Below are 21,514 nucleotides of genomic sequence, written 5' to 3' on the forward strand. Positions count from 1 at the left end.
GCAGTGGGCTAGATTTCAATTTATTTATATGTATGTGTGTGTATATATATATATATATATATATGTATATATATATATATATATATACGGCTAAATTCGACGGTTGAGCGAATTCCCCATTGATTTGCACACTAAAATAAAACATTAATTCCTCATATACTCCCTAACCTCTAACCCTAAAACTAACCAAACCCTAGTTTTAGACAGTGGAGAATAAGATAAGACTATTTGCGACAGCAAAATTATGCCTAGAAATGGTAGTAAAAACGTTAAGGCGAAACAACTTTTTCGCCTTAGCGTCAAATTTCCACTTTCCTTTTGTTCAATTTCGCCCTAGTACCGAATTTAGAAAAATATATATATATATATATATATATGATTGGATTTGATTTTACCACTAGCGTAGGATTGATATGCATAGAGTATATATATCATAACTAGTAAATTTAGAACCCTGGGAAACTTGGCGACTCACTCATAGCAAATGTGCTGTTAGATAAACCATTTTATTATTTATCTTACTTTTTAAATAAAGGACAGAAAAAACAATTATTCTATACTTGTGAATAGAAATTCACCAGCCACTATTCCTTTACTCTCCCGGACAAAACTTTAAGTGAAGTGTTCTGTATTAGTCTATTAACTATTAAAATCAAGCCTCATTTGCATATTAGACTCTAGGCAGAACATATTAATATAATGTGATGGTTTACATGCTACTAGTATTAAGCTCTCTGATTTTGCTGATTTGAGGCAGCCATAATGATTTACAGTATACACAGAACAGTTATTTATGTTACTAGTAGAATTGTTTAAATGTACATTAAAGTGCGCACACCTTCACTCGATTTAGTATCATATATGTTAATCATAAAATCTAGCCCCACTGTTCAACAATATAATGTGAATTCACTCAAACTTCTCTCCGCTTCACAATGACAATTTTCTATCTAGGCATTCTTATTTTTTCACCACATTGAACACTCAGAAATCGTTAAGTTTCTCAAGATGTGAATCTATATGCATGCACGCTCCTCATGTCCAGTTAAGATCATTAAGTGTACTCATCTCACATATCTCCAACTACTACAATCATAGTCTCAACAATAAATCTAGCACACTGGCTGTAAATGGCAATGTTACCTTTCTCGAAAAGTACAAACATCTTTGAAAAAGTGGAGCATTCTACCGTTACATTCTGACAGATCCAGATCAAATATGGGTCCAATGTATTTCATATCTTTTCTTTGATTGTGAAAATATGATAGTAACAAACCCTCTGTAGGCTGTAATTGAATCACCTCATAATATAGACTACAGGTATGGCTGTGACAAACAAGTCTATTTTTGTCACTATTCTATGTGCTGTACAAACAAAAAGCAAAATTGAAGCTTCTACACTAGTCACTGATGGATTTTATAAATATAAAAAAAAATGACAGAAAATATGGCAAAATCAATCCATGTTCATATCTTTTGAATTTTTCAGCTTGGCTCTGTCCATAACAATATTAAAATTGACTATTTTGCCAGGTAATGTAAATTCATATTGAACATTTAAGAGAGTGAGAGCCAGAATAGTAATCGTATCTTAAATGGTCCATGCATATTTCTAACATACAGAACTTTGTTCAGGAATCTACAGGCGGTCGCCACTTGATTGACTTAAATAATCTTCACAATTGATATATTCCAATCATATTTACTGTTAGACCACTGCAGTATTTAGAACTAGCTATGAGAACATTAATTTTAATAAGAGTCATTGTCATCGGGAATAGACGACAGGCTACAGCTAAAAGTGTCTTGTTCTAAAGGCTTTCCTTTTAGGATTGCGCGTTTCTTTAGCCAAGCGAAATGGCCTTCAAAGATCAGGCCAATTTTAATTGCCTGCAAGATAATTGTAACTGTGTCGAAAATAAGAGTTAGTCTCTCTGTATTCTGTATAATGGTATGAGCACAGTGTAACGTTCTATAGAGCTACATAGTGAACTAACAGTGACATTCTACACAATATTTGTAGGGCCCTTGACATAGGGTGAGGGGATGGGGATGGGGGAGGGTCATGGCCCTCAATTTCCACAGCACTGATCTGCTTGCATCAGTGGTACTGTATCCTGTGGCAATTTCACCAAATTACACCAATGAACATTGACTGTGTTATTCCTGTCAATACATGTTATTCCTGAATATATATTTGAATATAACTGGAATATGACTGCTACCATCATGTGAGTACTATTCATACAATGAGTTACTAACTACCCCTTCACACAAACTGCCTGGTCTATTGTACACTGTATGCGACATAGATCTTTTCATCTCCAGAATAAATGCAACACTTTGGAGATTTATTCAGGTGAAGAAACTACGTCTGGAGATGTCCTGCAATCTAAATCATGACATCAGAGTACTCTTCTGAATGACAGATTCAGAAGTGGAACCCCAGAAGAGCGGTGACTCAAAACCTGGTCGATGGGGTGCAGCAGGGATGTGCTCAGGAATAGTAGGGTGCCTGGTGGATTTGTGTGGCAGTTTGATCTACCTCTTGGAGAGGGGTCTAAGGGGTGAGGGTGTTTCCCCCCCCCCCCCTTGGAAAATTTTTGCAAATGAGGTATGCTTAGAAGCTATCTGTTTCCTATTTCTGGAGCTAACTTCAGTGCCAAGTAATCACCCATAGTTTGGTAATGATAAACTTAATCATCAAGAATAGTGCCCGGTGGAAAAGTTTAAAGTACTGTATGTGGTGCTGGGGGACCATTCAGAAACGACAGACGCAGCGGCCTGTAGCCACCTGACATGAGCACATCCCTGCTGCAGTGCTTAAAATGTTACCAAGCGTCACTTTGTAGGTGATATATTTGAAAGTAGAATATGTTTTTTTGTATATACTTTGTTTAATCTTGGAGATCTGTTATCAAACAATAATATTTAGTGAAGCAAAACAAGGTCAAACAGGAGTTAGCAAATGCACAGATCAGGGAATAAGATCAAGCAGTACTTAGGACTAATAAGGAATGAAACTACATATCAATTATTTTACAGAATATATTGGAATAAACTACTTCTACATGCCCGTGTGAGTACTTTTCATGTAAATAAATAACAAAACTTTCCCTTCTATAAATAGGTGAGAAATTACTAAGTACATAGGAAAGTGCATTGCAAGTGGATTTGAGATGGTTAATAGAGGAAGAAAAGTGACTGGAGGCAGGGGCGTAGCAATTTGCCAAGGGAGGGGCGAACCTGTAGGCAAACTATCAGAGCCGTAGATTCGGCACTGAAAACTATCTAAGCGTAGCGCCACCATGAATAGGCATTACGCATACAAGAAAATTTTGGCTGAAAATGCCTCCCAGATCGCTGGAAATGGCACTTTTCAGGCCATCTACAGTAAGCTTGAAATTACCAGCGATATCATAAAAACATACAAAAAAAATATGCTCAAGGGGGGGCGGTCACCCTCTTTGCCCCCCCTTGGCTACGCGCCTGACTGAAGGTGTAATGAAGAATATGAAACCTCAAAACCTTTCATTTGTCAGAAATCAGGAACCGACCAAAACAAAGCTGACAAAAATATTGTTTGTGACATTTCTTGAATATATATCTGGGAACGAGCACACGCAGAAGTAAGTTACTGTTTTCGAGACCGCATGACTGAACTGCAGGGGTCAATGTATATAGGTAAAGTACACCGCATGCCAGTGACATTAAGAAACCTTTTATCTTTTACAGCGGCATCTATCAATACTGATGAATTACCTCTGATGTCTCTCAGACTCCGTCGAGGCTCTGTAACGCCTGTGAGATTCTCAAAGAAGAACCCTGGGATCAAGATAGGAATAAACTTACGGGGTAAACGGTGTGATAAAAGATGTACGAACTATCCCAAAGTAGCACAGATGTATCACTTTTCTACTTTCGTCGTCATCGGTAAATCTAAAAAGGTGAGTGGAAGAATATTCTGCACTGATGTAAAAAAGTACAGGAACTGAATATCTGTCAGTACAGTAGAAGAGGAAGTAGCTGGCTCAAATAATTCTGTACATCTTATCTTCTTTTACCTTTTCAGAGTTCAATGGCATTTCGACGTGTTACGAAAGGTTTACAGTAGTTGTTACGAGTGTGATTTTTGGAGTTGTCCATAAAATTAAAATCTTACACAGTTAATATATTATCTACAATTACTGAAAAGTTATTATTTCCCAAATAGCAATTTAATCTAATGTTTGTACATTATATAAAAGTTTACCACGCATCTATTTATATCTATGAAATACCCTTCCCACTATCCTCCCCCCTCCCCCCTGCACTCCTCCTCTTACCCTCAGTCATCCCCACATCTACCACAAGCAACCCTCTCAAGACCTCCCACTGGTTCTGGAGCATTTAAATGAACGACGTTTAATGTCTACATAACCAAATTTATTGCTGATCTCTGCCGACACAGTGAAGACACTAACATAAGATGTGGAGTAAAACAGAATCTAAAAGTGAGTATGAAAAATGACCCAAATACAGTTCCATCAAAAAAAGCCTGTCTGCCCAACCAACGTGATACGGATTTAAAGAATGGCTTCACTTCCTGCAAGAATTTGTTTTCAATTCTCATTTGGATCGTGCTGCCCTGGTTCAAAATTTTTGGTCGCCCTTTTAACGTCTTTTGATTTCCTCGACTTGCATCTCTTCAGATTTTTTTTTCTGATCCGCCGTTTTGATTTCAAATGCAAATTCAGCACTTAGGAAGGGGCCGGTGCATCCTGTACATTTAGCCTACAGGCATAACATACAAGTTCCTTGAGATTTTCTAGATGTAAATATGCTGCAGATTTGCTGCAAGAGCCCAACGGTGTTATTTACAAGATCAAGTACAAACATTGGGGTTTGATTATAAAGACAAAGTGGGTGAGTCAATTACAAATTGTGAGCATATTTTCTGAGACTTAACCGCGAGGGATCTAGATATCTCTATCTCCTGCAGATAATGTTTTAAATTGTTTTTGATATCAGATTCTTTTTCCTGCCAGTTTACAGATTTCTCTCTCTCATATATTTCCCGCCTAGTTTGTCGCATACTTCCGAGACTGTTGTGGTACCGAGGGCATTGTGGTCTCGAAAGGTTAAGACAGTTGACAAGTGATCTACCGTTTCCAGGTTCGAGTCCTGGCCGGATCGTTACGTTGTGTCCTTGGGCAAGGCACTTTATCTCCATTGCCTCTCTTCACCCAGGGGTATATTAATAGGGACCTGGGAGGCAACTTGTTAATATAGTTGCGTGCCCCGGTTTGTGCCTGCACCCCTATGGGAAGTCCCCCATAGGATACGTAGATGTGGTGCACTGTAGTGCCCCAGGAGAGATTGTTTGAATTGTGCACACTTTAGTGTGTGGGTGTGACCAGTTACCAATGACCAGGGCTTAAGTCTTGTAAAGTCGTTTCAGGGGGCCTTGGCCTTGAACAAGGCTTTAAACCTTCAACTTGAACTTCATACTGATGTTTCTGAACAGGCAAAGGTATCTTAAAGATACAGTACAATCCTGAGGTCACATGCTTTACGCAAAATTGTGAAATTTCGAACACATCCTTTAAAGAAAAAGGGAAAGTCTTGGAATGTCTGTTTTTTCCATATTTCCTTGGTCATATATGGTACGTGTCTAATGCAAGACAATGTTGGAAAACATGGTGTCTTCTTTTCTGTGTACATAGAGTACTGAACACACGATAATAACTTAGAATACAGTAAATAACAGCTGATCACAAAACATGAAATGGAGAAGTCTCGGAACAGTGAGCTAGCCAGACTGTGATTTTGATTGTTGCATCCCCACACAGTCAAGACCATACTGTACAGCAAAGATACATGGCATTGCAAGATTCGCACCATACACAAGTAGTCACTTTTGCAAAACTGCAGTGTATTACAATACTATGTTGATGATCAAACAAATAAATCCTGACACATGTGGTGGGCTTTTCTCATCTTGCATACAGGTGCCTCTGTGATATATGGCTAGTTACAAAGTTTAACTTCTAGCCGTTGCTGCACTACAGATATATGTCAATTTGAATGATTATCTTCAAGGCAAAGACAGGATTGGTTTTGATTTACCAATAACGTATGTTTCAGGTGTAATAGTACATAGTTAGTCAAACTCAGGCGATCCAGGGAATCCTACATCTCCTCAAAGTTAGAAGAAACTGAATTTTTCACAGCATAAGACAATGTGCTGGAATGTACAATGCGCTAGATCTGTGACTTAAAACCACATCCATGGTGACAGCACATATACATATGTACCTACAATCCACCACACACCAGAGAGACGAAGAGCACATCATGACGACATAAAACCCACGGAATACTACGATTCTTCCCTTAGTTCAAGATACTTACATTTCCATAAACATGAACTACCACGCACACTGTCTTCTTCTCATTGTCGATGGCATCGACGTAGTTCTCTCGAGTTAGTTCTATGACACTGCCAAATACAGGTCTGTGGAAGATGGATGAGAAAAATTTATCATAAATTACGGCCGGTGACTTTACTAGCAAACTGATGCAGAAGCACATAAATACATCAATGGTTTGATACTAATGTATTCTGCTATGAAGGCTTCTGCTCATTTTCATTACACAGTCTACTGTTCACATGGTAGATTTGCGACACAGGAAGGATGCAGGTAGTGACCTCATATTAAAAGATCATCGGGGGAGGGGGAGGGGGGGAGGGGGGAGGGTTGGCTGTGCCAGAATGTCACCAGTTTTCGGGTAAGGTAGATCTGGGGTGCTTAAGCTTAGGAGACAGGTAAGATAGTAATAAAGTTAATTACTGAATGTGTCCAAGCAACAGGTGGTACACTAACATCTCTTATCTCCAAGAATATGTCACCAAAAGTTCTTTCACTTTGCACTAAAATTTAACTCAGAGTTTCTCTAATTTCTTCATAAACTTTTTGTCACAAGTTTTATTACAAGACATTACAAGCTAAGAGAGCTAGCCATCATTAGATCCAGAGAAAGTCTGTTTAGAACCTGGAATCCCCACTGCGACCGGAACAGAGCCGAAGACTGTGACCAAAGTCGAAACCACGACAAAAAAAAAAAAAAAAAAGCCTTTCTGAAACCAGCCGCGTCTTTTGTTGCGATCAGAAGAACCAGACAAGGAGTTCTGAGGATGACAGACAGGTCAGGTCATGCTGAATCTAGCCAAGCTTTGTTGAAAAACAACAAGTTCAGCTAAGATCTGGAGAGTCTTGCTGAGACCAGGAAAGCCTACTAGGTCAGCAAGTTTGGCTTAAATCAAAACCAGAGAAGTCCAGCTAATATCAGAATGGTTGTTGCTGAGACTGGAAAAGGCTAGCTGATGCAAGTAAGGATGTCAAGGTGAGGAATATACTTAAAACTCTACTTTTGGGTATAACCCAATGACTGCACCTTTAAAATTATTGCAATGTCATTGATGAAACCTATTTCTTCTAAGTTTCTGAGCAAGTTTGGTTTGGTGTTTTCAGGAGAGTTTTTTTATTTTGACGTTAATAAATGCAGATACGGACACCTACCTAACCAATTTGCCCCATATTCAGTTCATTTGTTGTGTGTGATAATCTCATTCAAAAATCGCTTGAAATTGTTAGCAAAGCTCATTTCGTTTCCAAGATATACCCATTTGAAGTTTTGATAAAATCTGGGAAAACTTATTAAACTTGTGCAAAACATGACAAAGAGTGTTGCACTCATCAACATTTCTCATTTAAGCCCTTAATACTTTAACCCCTAATTACAAGCCCAGTAGCCCACATACTGCTAACATTTTGAATATGGTGGTGTTTCTCTTTTCAGAGAAAAAATATTTCAAAAATATCACCTAGGCCACAAACCTCTGTCAATGTCCTTAAACGAAGATTCTAAAAACAATGGAATAACATAACCAAAATTAGGCAGTCATTCCCTTTCGTCATCAATGTGCATAATTAGCTAATGTTTATTCATAAATGAAACTAGCATTAGCAAAAGATTTTGATGGGAGTTGCAGCTATTCATTATGATTTCTAACGACTATTACAGTGTGCAATTAAGTTGGCCTGACGTTTCGATCCTAACAGGATCTTCTTCACAGGGTAAATGACAATTCACTATTACAGTGATTAGGACAATCTTTCTCCTAGGTGTCCGTAGACTTTTAAAGACCGTATAAGACTGTCAGTCACAAGTAAAACGATCCTTAGCTTGAATAAATAAATAAGTTGTCAAACCATTATAAGTGTCAGAATGCCTGAAACTGTTTTAAAGCTAACCATTTTGCAAAACCGAATAATTATGACATGTATCTGTACGGTCAGGTCACCGTACGTGAAATTGTTGATAAAAAATTTCACAGGTAAAACTAACATTAAAATATGCGTACGGGTAGTATGATTTAACAATATTCTCTTTCGACATCGTTCCGTTTATTCCAAGATACAGAATTGGTCTTCCAAACGTAAAGAAAAAATGATCATGGGCAGTTCTGTATGACTATTAGCACTACAACAAGTGTCCCCTCTGTAATAACTGGCATGTTCAACAAATTGGAGATAAGAACGTGACCTGGTACCATGCATGGATGGTTCTCTAATAAGACGCCTCGCTGATGATTGGGGAAGATGAACCATTATTTGACAGGTAAATATGCAATTGCGGGCTTCCGCCGGGTGAACGTCGATATTATTCTGCCAGGACCTGTTTCATAACGGTCATTACCCGTCAGCGTTCTGCTCAATTAAAGGCAACAATTTGTGGAAACGGTTCTACTCTACTTTTTTGCATGTATTTGACCGAAATGCTTGGGAGAATCTCTCGTGCAAAACCGGGGACCGCTCTAGTCGAAAAATTACCAAAGAAAACTGCGCACTGAGTGACACATCTGTCATCTCCTAAAATTAAAAAGGAGGAGAGCTGACCCGAGATAAATTGTAGGAGAAATAAGAAAATAAAACAACGACGCATTTAGAACGGTTTAAAGTAAATTAAACTTATCGTGAGCGTACAGATGCCAGTTTGTGGTTGAAAAATACCGTAACATTCGTGTGGATGGCGCTTATTACTATTACTGTAAAAGCCTTCTTTGAATATTTCGATGGAGTTTTGCTTCTGAAAATCATGGCAAAAACCTGAGTAAAATGGGCAGATCAATCACCATGTTGCTGATTAAGATCAGAATATTTATCATCAATTTTGCAGATTAACATTAAAATGGATTTGCAGTCTCAGACTTCATACCAGGGGACTGACTAAATTTCTCTGCCAGTTTTTATGATTGTTTCAGGTAGATAGTGACAAATTGGTGATTGTAACCTGACTCTATCCGCCAAAAACATGTGGCTTTCTGGAACTAAAAGCCATTTTAATATTAATATCCATGGTACTGAATTTGAAATTGAATTAAGAAGATGAAAACTCTAAAAAAATTGCAATTGAAAATTTACTCCACAGAATTGGTAACTGAATCGGACTACTGTAGTACAGTACATACAGTAGAGTACTATACAGTAGAGTAATGTACAGTACTGTACAGTACTGTACAGTACTGTACAGAACAAAGCTGTTCATAACATTACAGTACAAAACAGTACAGTACTGTACTGTACTGTTCTGTTCTGTACTGTTCTGTACAATACTGTACAGAACAGTACAGAACAGAACAGAACTGTACATTACAGTAAAGTACAAAACAGAACAGTACAGAACTTTAATCTTAACTACTTGAGTATTGGAGACTGATGTCACACCCGATTTTCACACCATCCTTGAGATCTGTCAAATAGTACATACACAGTGTAAAAGTAAGTTGGCCTGACGTTTCGATCTTAGCAGGATCTTCTTCAGAGGCTAAATGACAAGTGACTCTTCATTTAGCATTTGAAGAAGATCCTGCTAAGATCAAAAAGTCAGGCCAACTTACTTTTACACATTCTCTTACACAGGCTCTCTAGTGGATAAGCAGTTTGCTTACAGATTTATTTTACTTTGAAATAGTTTATACCTCAATGCATTTTTTCCGGTTTTGTTTGTTGGGGGGGGGGGGGGGGAAGATGGGGGAAATCATGGATATGAAAGAGTAATATAGGCATTATTTTACTGGTGGATACTCAGCATCAAGCTTGAAAGGGCCCATGGATATTTGTCAATATTTAATCCATTTTTTCCTTCTTTCAAAGCATTATTAACACACTCCTTAGCGTCTCCCATTATTGCTCCCACGAAAATTGCAGATTAGTGAAATCAAGAGGCATGAAGAGTCCACTAATGACACTAAAATGTTCAGGTGAATTCAAACGTCTTTGAGACATTACTCCACGATAGTATTGACAATCCCTTGGTGCTGCTGACAAAATCAATTTGTCAGCTTGACCTCGTTTTAAGAGATGCAGGTTGACGAGAGTTTAGGTGGATCACTTATTTGCAAAACGTCTTCAAGTTACAGTTTTACAATACCTTGTACAGTGTTTTAATCACCATAGATGTCCCAATGGAACAATATCAACAGAACTTTAATCAGAATTTCCTGCGGCCACTGCAGGGTAAACATATGATCGAATGTCCTTAATATGTTGAGCTACGGAACTTCTGACAGGTGACCTATATATCTATTTAAGCAAAAGTCTTGGACACAAGAGTTCAAAACTCAAAAGGTTTCTTTTTTTTTCTTTTTTTAATGTGATTTTATGTTTTGGTTGAACTTGGAAACATATCCAGTTTTCTTAAAATATTCCTCAACAAACTTCAACTTATATAACAAGTAATAATCGCATTCTGCCTCATAATTTTTTTCTTAATTTTTTAATCAAACAGCTGAAATTTTTGGTACTATTACTATAAAGTAAAGTTAGGTCTATTTTTTTCCCCTTTTTTTTACCACAGCATTAGGCCAGACAAGTCTGGCAATTTCAGAGTGCATCCTGTCCTCCATCAAATGACCATATCTAAAAGAATTTCATAAGGAAAAAACAACCGCTCATACCTTTTCAAATATTTCAAATCCTGCAGCTACATACATATTTCTATTTAAAGTCTACTTACAAGTACAGGTTCTGTACAGGCTTACTGGCTTCTTATATAAATTTTGAATTGAATTTACCACTGTGAATTCAAGTACTATATAATTACAGTTTGTATCTTCGGATCTTTTTCGGGTTCATATTAACCATATATGTATTAAAATGTTACATACTTGTGTACATTTTATGAGTATGAACATCGTGTAAGAATGTATGGTAAGCTGTGCAAAGTTTTCCCACAAGTTTTGAAGCATGGTTCATAACTAGTAGTCCATATCATGTTGTCATACACTGTCATGCACTGTCATGTACTGGCATGTACTGTCATGTTGTCATGTACTGTCATGTACTATCATGTACTGTCATCCTGTACTGTCACCATGTACTGTCATGTACTGTCATGTACTGTCATCATGTACTGTCATGTACTGTCATGTACTATCACGTACTGTCATGTACTGTCATGCACGGTCATGTACTGTCATGCACTGTCATGCACTGTCATGTACTGCCATGTACTGTCATGCACTGTCATGCACTGTCATGTACTGTCATGCACTGTCATGTACTGTCATGTACCGTCATGTTGTCATGTACTGTCATGTTGTCATGTACTGTCATGCTGTCATGTACTGTCATCATGTACTGTCATCATGTACTGTCATCATGTACTGTCATCATGTACTGTCATGTACAGTCATGTACTGTCATGCACTGTCATGTACTGTCATGTACCGTCATGTTGTCGTGTACTGTCATGTACTGTCATGTTGTCATGTACTGTCATGTACTGTCATGTTGTCATGTACTGTCATGTACTTTCATGTTGTCATGTACTGTCATGTACTGTCATGTTGTCATGTACTATCATGTACTGTCATCATGTACTGTCATCATGTACTGTCATCATGTACTGTCATGTACTGTCATGTACTGTCATGCACTGTCATGCAATGTCATGCATTGTCATGCACTGTCATGTACCGTCATGTACCGTCATGTTGTCATGTACTGTCATGTACTGTCATGTACCGTCATGTTGTCATGTACTGTCATGTACTTTCATGTTGTCATGTACTGTCATGTACTGTCATGCACTGTCATGTACTGTCATGTACTATCATGTACTATCATGTACTGTCATGTACTGTCATGCACTGTCATGTACTATTATGTACTGTCATGTACAGTCATGTACTTTCATGGGGTCATTGATGCATCCTATATTATGAATGTCACGTCAGTGGCTACCCTAAAGTCAAATGGAAAGTTTGGTCTTTACGGAAAATTCAACAATGTGTCGTGCCCATGCCCATATTGATGTGTTCGTTAAAATTGTAGAAAAAAATTGTAATTTATTCTATTTTGTTAATGTTATTGTATTTTCATTAATTGATTTGGTATTTATGTTGTTGATTCAATATTTTTATATTTACTGTTCTGTATCTTTCCTTGTCCTAAATCATAGGTACATATTGAAAGAAAATTGGTAATCGAAATGCCTACAGTAGTTAGGAGAAAACATAATTCAGCTGTTATCTGCCTCAAGAAATGTTTATGTACAGACCATCATTCATACTCTGAGCCCTCAATGGGATCAAATGCCTTTTGTAACCTTTGACCTCGAATTTCTATGCCAAACAATTTAGCCAAAGGTCACTTCTCTTTATGGTAGAATGAGAATGTGGAGGTTGTGGGGAGACAGGTAAGTGAGGAAGCAAGGTAAACTAATACACATACATTGTGTATGTTTGAACAAGTACACTGACAGACTTGTTGAACAATATTCAAGACCGGTACAGACACTATGCAAATATCTAAAGATGTCTTAATCACTCCTGTATACCGATACTGGGTATATCTGGGTGGCATTAAATAGTTATGTTACAGACAAAACACTACCAGATGCAGAACAGGTAAAGAAAAAGTGGCAAACTACCAAATTGTTCCTGCCTTAATACCTCATCTTTAATGTGGGTGGCATTAAATACATGATGTTACAGACAAAACACTTCCAGATGCAGATGAGGTAAAGGAAAAAGGGGCAAACTACCGAATTGTCCCTGCCCCCATACCTCATTTTTAATGTGCAATGTATATGTACTTGGATGTAAATTCACTTTTTAATTTCCAGTCTATCCAGGTCTATCCAGTCTATTACAATCGATTCAATCTATCCTGGTCTATCCAGGCATCTTGCAATGATAATGAATGACTTGCGATACAGCTGGATCATAACCTCCCGTCTGGAATCCCTGTTCACTAACGATGTTTACCTAAAACTCTTCTGTCCGACAAACCAAAAAATTGTACACACAAACTCTCACTGCTGCCATTACAGTAAAAATATCACCAACGCCAAAAAATTGTAACCAAAATACTTATCTTGCAAATTTGAACCAATGTTTACTCAACTGTCCCTTGAGATGCTAACTGTTGAATAATTAATGAATAAGAGGTTGTCAAGATGCCCATTAGCAATATTTTATCTAATGAAAAACAAAACAAAATTGAAATCTGCCTAGAAAATGACAATCCTTCAGGAGAGAATTATTCCATACCCTCTCAATACTTGCCACAAGATTGAAGTTATGATGGAAAGTTATTTTGTAATGGCTAATGGTCCCTAAAATACATAGTGAGTTGCATTCTGGGATCATTACGTTTTGAGTATGTACGGTTTTTCAGTGCCATTGAAAATGTGAATATCTCAGTGCTAAATTGTAACCTGTAATTTTTCAAATTGGCTTGAGAAGGTTTCATTATGTGTGGACAAAGTGAGATGCACCCCGTACAAGATAAAATCATATAAATCAACTAAAATGATTGTCAATTGAAAATGTTAAATCCAATTTGGATCACATCACAAATGACTTTGTTAGTTTCTCACGGAATGGAAAGGGGCTGTGGCTTCTGACTGGTACTCCCCACCCCCCTCACCTCTCTCACCTCCCAGCTAAGGGTTACATAAACTCTGTTTGTACAGGACAGGACTTTGTATGCATAGGGTCACTTATAATTCCAATCCCATTCTTTACCTACATATTCCTGACTCCTTTCACTATTGCTTGTTATATCCCATCCCCAGTCAGTTAACGTTATTGATTTACTTATGTACCACATTTATCATTCCGTAAGTTACCTTTATATGTGTCAAAAGTTCACTTGAAAGTAACCCGCATTGCTCTCGTCCTATTCTCCTTTGAATTAATAGCCTCTTTAAAGCATTAAATATTGCTGCTCAGATTCTAGAGTTGTATATTTGTTTTAACCCCTGCTGTGTAATATTACACACCAAGTATTAAGTACAGTACTCTTTATTTAGTTGTTCTTGTTCACTGCAAGTCAATATGGTTAAAATAGGTTATAATGCCTGCAGCAGAATGCAGGAACAATCCCAAAATTGTATATATATATATATATAAATATATATATAAATATATATATATATATATATATATAATATATATATATATATATATAATATATATTACGATTTCAATTATATTCATATATACCCTATATACTTTTAAATGTACAAAACCCTGAAATAAATGGACATTCAAGGACGTGTTCTTAACTTCAGGGCCAAGGAAATCATTCTTCAAACCTTGTACAGAAACAGTATGCAACAATCACCAAGATCTTTCTTTCTTTTTCACCATCGTCGGAGATTCCTGGCACATTTTACGAATGTTTATCCGAAGGTTATCAAAGTAATGTACAAAAACATCGTGCGAGAATCCTATTATTTAGACTTAAACTATTAATACCAACGAAAGATATCTATAGAAAGACTCAGAGAGATTTTCTGAGGCCTTCACAGTCCATGAAGTCGGTGAATTAGAGTTTGTTAAAACTGGATGTGCTACTGTGCTTGTGTTTCTAGAAAAGGAGGAAAATCAAGCAAGATGCATCTAGGGGTTATCAGATGGGTAGAACAATTTATTGAATAATTGAATATAAAATAGTCAAAGAACTGAATTGAAACAGTAGTTAAATTTTGTCAAAATAATGACACGGTAGCACAAATGTTTGGGGATTTTTCTCTGGTCGGACAACCAGGAAAGATAAACTTATTGTCCAAAATAAATGTTGCAAAATATCAATGACCAATATTATATACATACACACTGTATGAGAAGTTGGTGAATAGAACACCAGCTTTGGGGCGTGATACCAATTTATCGTTTGACCTATTTGGGGTAAATAATTGCAGCACAATCCGAGTTTGATGTAAACAACCGGTCTTCCGTCAAACCATTTCCGCAGATGAGTTTGATTGTCCCAACAGAAATTTAGAAGCAGTCACTGAGAAATTTCTTTAATGCAAATTTCTATAACTTTACTGTAGAACTATAAATCCAATTTCCTACTTTGAAATTGAGATAATCATTGACTTCACTTCAGTCAATGGCTTTAATTTACGTTAAAATCTTTGGTAGGTAAAGTTGTTAATCTGTCCAATCAATGTTCAAAACAAGAATCGAGTGAAAAATAAAGACAAATAAAATATTCACTTTTGCTGTCAGTATGCCACCAATTGACATCACACCTGTTTGCTTCAATTGGTGACAATCTGAGATTTGATCTTTCTCTTTCATTTCGAACTAAAATGATTCCAAGACGATGCACGGCCCAATGGTCTAGGTGCTCTAGTTGTGCAATGGTCACGGTACCCTATAGCTAATGCAACCTGTACAACATGATACACTGTATCTATACCAACAGGTCCTGCCACCTCATTCACTCACACAACCCACAGCAGACAGAAAGAATGACTGCTGATGGACAGAATGCTGATCTAATGCAACCTGTACAACATGATACACTGTATCTATACCAACAGGTCCTGCCACCTCATTCACTCACACAACCCACAGCAGACAGAAAGAATGACTGCTGATGGACGGAATGCTGATCTAATGCAACCTGTACAACATAATACACTGTATCTACACCAACAGGTCCTGCCACTGCATTCACTCACACAACCCTCAGCAGACACACAGGCAGACAGAAAGAATGACTGCTGATGGACAGAATGCTGATCTAATGCAACCTGTACAACATGATACACTGTATCTACACCAACAGGTCCTGCCACTGCATTCACTCACACAACCCTCAGCAGACACACAGGCAGACAGAAAGAATGACTGCTGATGGACAGAATGCTGATCTAATGCAACCTGTACAACATGATACACTGTATCTACACCAACAGGTCCTGCCACCGCATTCACTCACACAACCCACAGCAGACAGAAAGAATGACTGCTGATGGACAGAATGCTGATCTAATGCAACCTGTACAACATGATACACTGTATCTATACCAACAGGTCCTGCCACTGCATTCACTCACACAACCTACAGCAGACAGACAGACAGAAAGAATGACTGCTGATGGACAGAATGCTGATCTAATGCAACCTGTACAACATAATACACTGTATCTATACCAACAGGTCCTGCCACTGCATTCACTCACACAACCTACAGCAGACACACAGACAGACAGAAAGAATGACTGCTGATGGACAGAATGCTGATCTAATGCAACCTGTACAACATGATACACTGTATCTACACCAACAGGTCCTGCCACCGCATTCACTCACACAACCCACAGCAGACAGAAAGAATGACTGCTGATGGACAGAATGCTGATCTAATGCAACCTGTACAACATGAAACACTTTATCCATAACAACAGGTCCTGCCACTGCATTCACTCACACAACCTACAGCAGACACACAGACAGACAGAATGACTGGTGATGGACAAAATGCTGATCTAATGCAACCTGTACAACATGATACACTGTATCTATACCAACAGGTCCTGCCACTGCATTCACTCACACAACCTACAGCAGACACACAGACAGACAGAAAGAATGACTGCTGATAGACAGAATGCTGATCTAATGCAACCTGTACAACATGAAACACTTTATCCATAACAACAGGTCCTGCCACTGCATTCACTCACACAACCTACAGCAGACACACAGACAGACAGAATGACTGGTGATGGACAAAATGCTGATCTAATGCAACCTGTACAACATAATACACTGTATCTATACCAACAGGTCCTGCCACCGCATTCACTCACACAACCTACAGCAGACACACAGACAGACAGAAAGAATGACTGCTGATGGACAGAATGCTGATCTAATGCAACCTGTACAACATGATACACTGTATCTATACCAACAGGTCCTGCCACTGCATTCACTCACACAACCCACAGCAGACACACAGACAGAAAGAATGACTGCTGATGGACAGAATGCTGATCTAATGCAACCTGTACAACATGATACACTGTATCTATACCAACAGGTCCTGCCACTGCATTCACTCACACAACCTACAGCAGACAGACAGACAGAAAGAATGACTGCTGATGGACAGAATGCTGATCTAATGCAACCTGTACAACATAATACACTGTATCTATACCAACAGGTCCTGCCACTGCATTCACTCACACAACCTACAGCAGACACACAGACAGACAGAAAGAATGACTGCTGATGGACAGAATGCTGATCTAATGCAACCTGTACAACATAATACACTGTATCTATACCAACAGGTCCTGCCACTGCATTCACTCACACAACCCACAGCAGACACACAGACAGAAAGAATGACTGCTGATGGACAGAATGCTGATCTAATGCAACCTGTACAACATAATACACTGTATCTATACCAACAGGTCCTGCCACTGCATTCACTCACACAACCCACAGCAGACACACAGACAGAAAGAATGACTGCTGATGGACAGAATGCTGATCTAATGCAACCTGTACAACATAATACACTGTATCTATACCAACAAGTCCTGCCACTGCATTCACTCACACAACCTACAGCAGACACACAGACAGACAGAATGACTGGTGATGGACAAAATGCTGATCTAATGCAACCTGTACAACATAATACACTGTATCTATACCAACAGGTCCTGCCACTGCATTCACTCACACAACCTACAGCAAACACACAGACAGACAGAAAGAATGACTGCTGATGGACAGAATGCTGATCTAATGCAACCTGTACAACATGATACACTGTATCTATACCAACAGGTCCTGCCACTGCATTCACTCACACAACCCACAGCAGACACACAGACAGAAAGAATGACTGCTGATGGACAGAATGCTGATCTAATGCAACCTGTACAACATGATACACTGTATCTATACCAACAGGTCCTGCCACTGCATTCACTCACACAACCCACAGCAGACACACAGACAGAAAGAATGACTGCTGATGGACAGAATGCTGATCTAATGCAACCTGTACAACATGATACACTGTATCTATACTAACAGGTCCTGCCACTGCATTCACTCACACAACCCACAGCAGACACACAGACAGAAAGAATGACTGCTGATGGACAGAATGCTGATCTAATGCAACCTGTACAACATGATACACTGTATCTATACCAACAGGTCCTGCCACTGCATTCACTCACACAACCTACAGCAGACAGACAGACAGAAAGAATGACTGCTGATGGACAGAATGCTGATCTAATGCAACCTGTACAACATAATACACTGTATCTATACCAACAGGTCCTGCCACTGCATTCACTCACACAACCTACAGCAGACAGACAGAAAGAATGACTGCTGATGGACAGAATGCTGATCTAATGCAACCTGTACAACATAATACACTGTATCTATACCAACAGGTCCTGCCACCGCATTCACTCACACAACCCACAGCAGACAGAAAGAATGACTGCTGATGGACAGAATGCTGATCTAATGCAACCTGTACAACATAATACACTGTATCTATACCAACAGGTCCTGCCACCGCATTCACTCACACAACCTACAGCAGACAGACAGACAGAAAGAATGACTGCTGATGGACAGAATGCTGATCTAATGCAACCTGTACAACATGATACACTGTATCTATACCAACAGGTCCTGCCACTGCATTCACTCACACAACCTACAGCAGACAGACAGACAGAAAGAATGACTGCTGATGGACAGAATGCTGATCTAATGCAACCTGTACAACATAATACACTGTATCTATACCAACAGGTCCTGCCACCGCATTCACTCACACAACCTACAGCAGACAGACAGACAGAAAGAATGACTGCTGATGGACAGAATGCTGATCTAATGCAACCTGTACAACATGATACACTGTATCTATACTAACAGGTCCTGCCACTGCATTCACTCACACAACCCACAGCAGACACACAGACAGAAAGAATGACTGCTGATGGACAGAATGCTGATCTAATGCAACCTGTACAACATGATACACTGTATCTATACCAACAGGTCCTGCCACTGCATTCACTCACACAACCTACAGCAGACACACAGACAGAAAGAATGACTGCTGATGGACAGAATGCTGATCTAATGCAACCTGTACAACATAATACACTGTATCTATACTAACAGGTCCTGCCACCGCATTCACTCACACAACCCACAGCAGACAGAAAGAATGACTGCTGATGGACAGAATGCTGATCAAAATGTTCACATCTTAACATTAACTACGTTACTTTTAAACGTTCAGCTGATATGTGTAAAGGGATCAATTAAAATAGGACAAGCTTTTGGCTTAGAAGCAGACTAAATTTAGATTATTAATTGCATTTAACCTATCTTTACTAATTAAAACTAAAATCCACCAATACTAATTAATTTCAAGCTAGGTATAACCTAGCTAATTTACACTTAACCTAGCTTTACTAGTACTTAAACTAAATCTTACTTTCTGCTCATGAAACTAAGAATAACTTTGTTAACTAAAACTTAACCTAGCTTTACTAATTAAAACTTTCACCTCATGTAGGAGGTTTAAGGGGGAGTTAAATTAACCTAGCTTTTCTGATTAAACTAAATCCTTTTTTTGAAGAATCCAAAATACTGCAATCTGAAAACCAAAATGGAAGATCCAATTTCAATGTTAGTACTCTTTGCCTATTCATCCCTAGCATACTTCTGTTGCATTTATGCACACTGAAAAAAACAAACACAAAAGTTTTGTCACCACCTGACGTGAGCTAACTATGAGACAAGGCAGGCACTGCTATCAACAAAACTAATATCACACATCTGTCTTTAAATTGTCTATTCATACTTAATATACTCAATGTCAACAAAAGAGGCAATGTAATTCAAGCTGCCTTGATCACTTTCACAAACCTATTTTTAATCGGAAATTCTGCATACATACAGTACATGTACATATCAAACTTTTGTGTTTCTTTGTTTTGCTGTTTGTTTGCTGCGCCCCCCCCCCCCCACTCTTTCCTTCCATCTATTTGGTACCTATGACGAAATCAATCTGTCTGACGTGACAAGCATGTTTTTCAAAAGATGAAGAACCGGTTGATATTCGACGAGAGTTTTGAGGGATTTCCTGTCTGAGCCTCGTAAAGACCCACTCCAGCAGCTTAACGACTGTCATCAATACCACTCATGCTGATATCTGAATACAAATCCTGAGCTGTTTCGTCACGTACGTGCAAAACATCAAACCCTTTAAAAACGAGAAAACTAGATGAAGATGACAGAAATAAGCCTGTGATCTCATTTTGAACGGTCAGCTCATGCTCAGTTTGCTCTCAAAGTTGAGAAACTACCTACAATTGGGTCCCACAAAGACTTTTTACAAGGCTGAACCTTTTTGCAAATTTGGTGATGTTCCCCTAGGATAAGTCAGACCTTCTTTTAAGGTCTTCTGAAATGTGCAGCGAGTTGCTTGTTTCAAGACAATTATACATGACGGCTTGCTCTTACTGAATATAGCCTGATCTTGTCCCCAGGACATCCCTAAAATAGCTTTGGTCTGTCCCACAAGAGACTCAGGACCAAGAAGAGAGCTTTCGACAGAACTCACTTCTGTCTTGGCTGTCTTGTATTGAAACTTGTCTCCTACACTGTACTGGTTAGTGTTGTGGAATCTGTTGTGTGTGCCTTAAAGACACGGTCTCTCTTGGCATTTAACAGACATCAAAATCTATAACATTGTATACCCTGACATTTTAGCATTCACCCGTCTTAAAAGGATAAAATGGTCTATATTTCTATAGTGCTCGATGGAATTTAACATAATATTCATGAGTAATTGACAATGACAGAGTTATGCCATACCACTCATAAGAACATGATTGTCTTTCATATAGAGGGCAGTATTCCACTTTCTCTTTCTTTTTTTTAAACTATCAAAGCATATCAAAGGTTTTTGGACACCCTCATAGATCTACTAAATACCAGTATTAAGATAAAGTGTCGTTAATATCACTTTCATAAGGAAGAGGTGTTACTCTAGGAAATTACAAAAGTCATATTTACACTTAGTGCTACAAAATTGATTAGCAAGAGTTATTCTTGCATGTATTTGTCACTAAGTACTCAACTGTCTAGAAA

At 38.4% G+C, this 21,514-nt stretch overlaps 1 protein-coding gene across 3 annotated transcripts in view; it reads right to left on the minus strand.

Moving 5' to 3' along the window:
* The window catches only part of LOC139960832 (phosducin-like protein), a 65,558-nt gene that overhangs the window by 37,307 nt on the left and 6,737 nt on the right, over window positions 1-21,514 (minus strand). For all 3 annotated transcript variants that reach the window (XM_071959420.1, XM_071959418.1, XM_071959421.1), the window contains exon 5: window positions 6,394-6,496. In XM_071959420.1, coding sequence (XP_071815521.1) covers window positions 6,394-6,496 — 103 coding nt within the window. The remainder of the gene's footprint in view (window positions 1-6,393; window positions 6,497-21,514) is intronic.

Source organism: Apostichopus japonicus, chromosome 20 (assembly GCF_037975245.1).
Source record: "Apostichopus japonicus isolate 1M-3 chromosome 20, ASM3797524v1, whole genome shotgun sequence".
Classification (NCBI taxonomy): Eukaryota; Metazoa; Echinodermata; class Holothuroidea; order Aspidochirotida; family Stichopodidae; genus Apostichopus; species Apostichopus japonicus.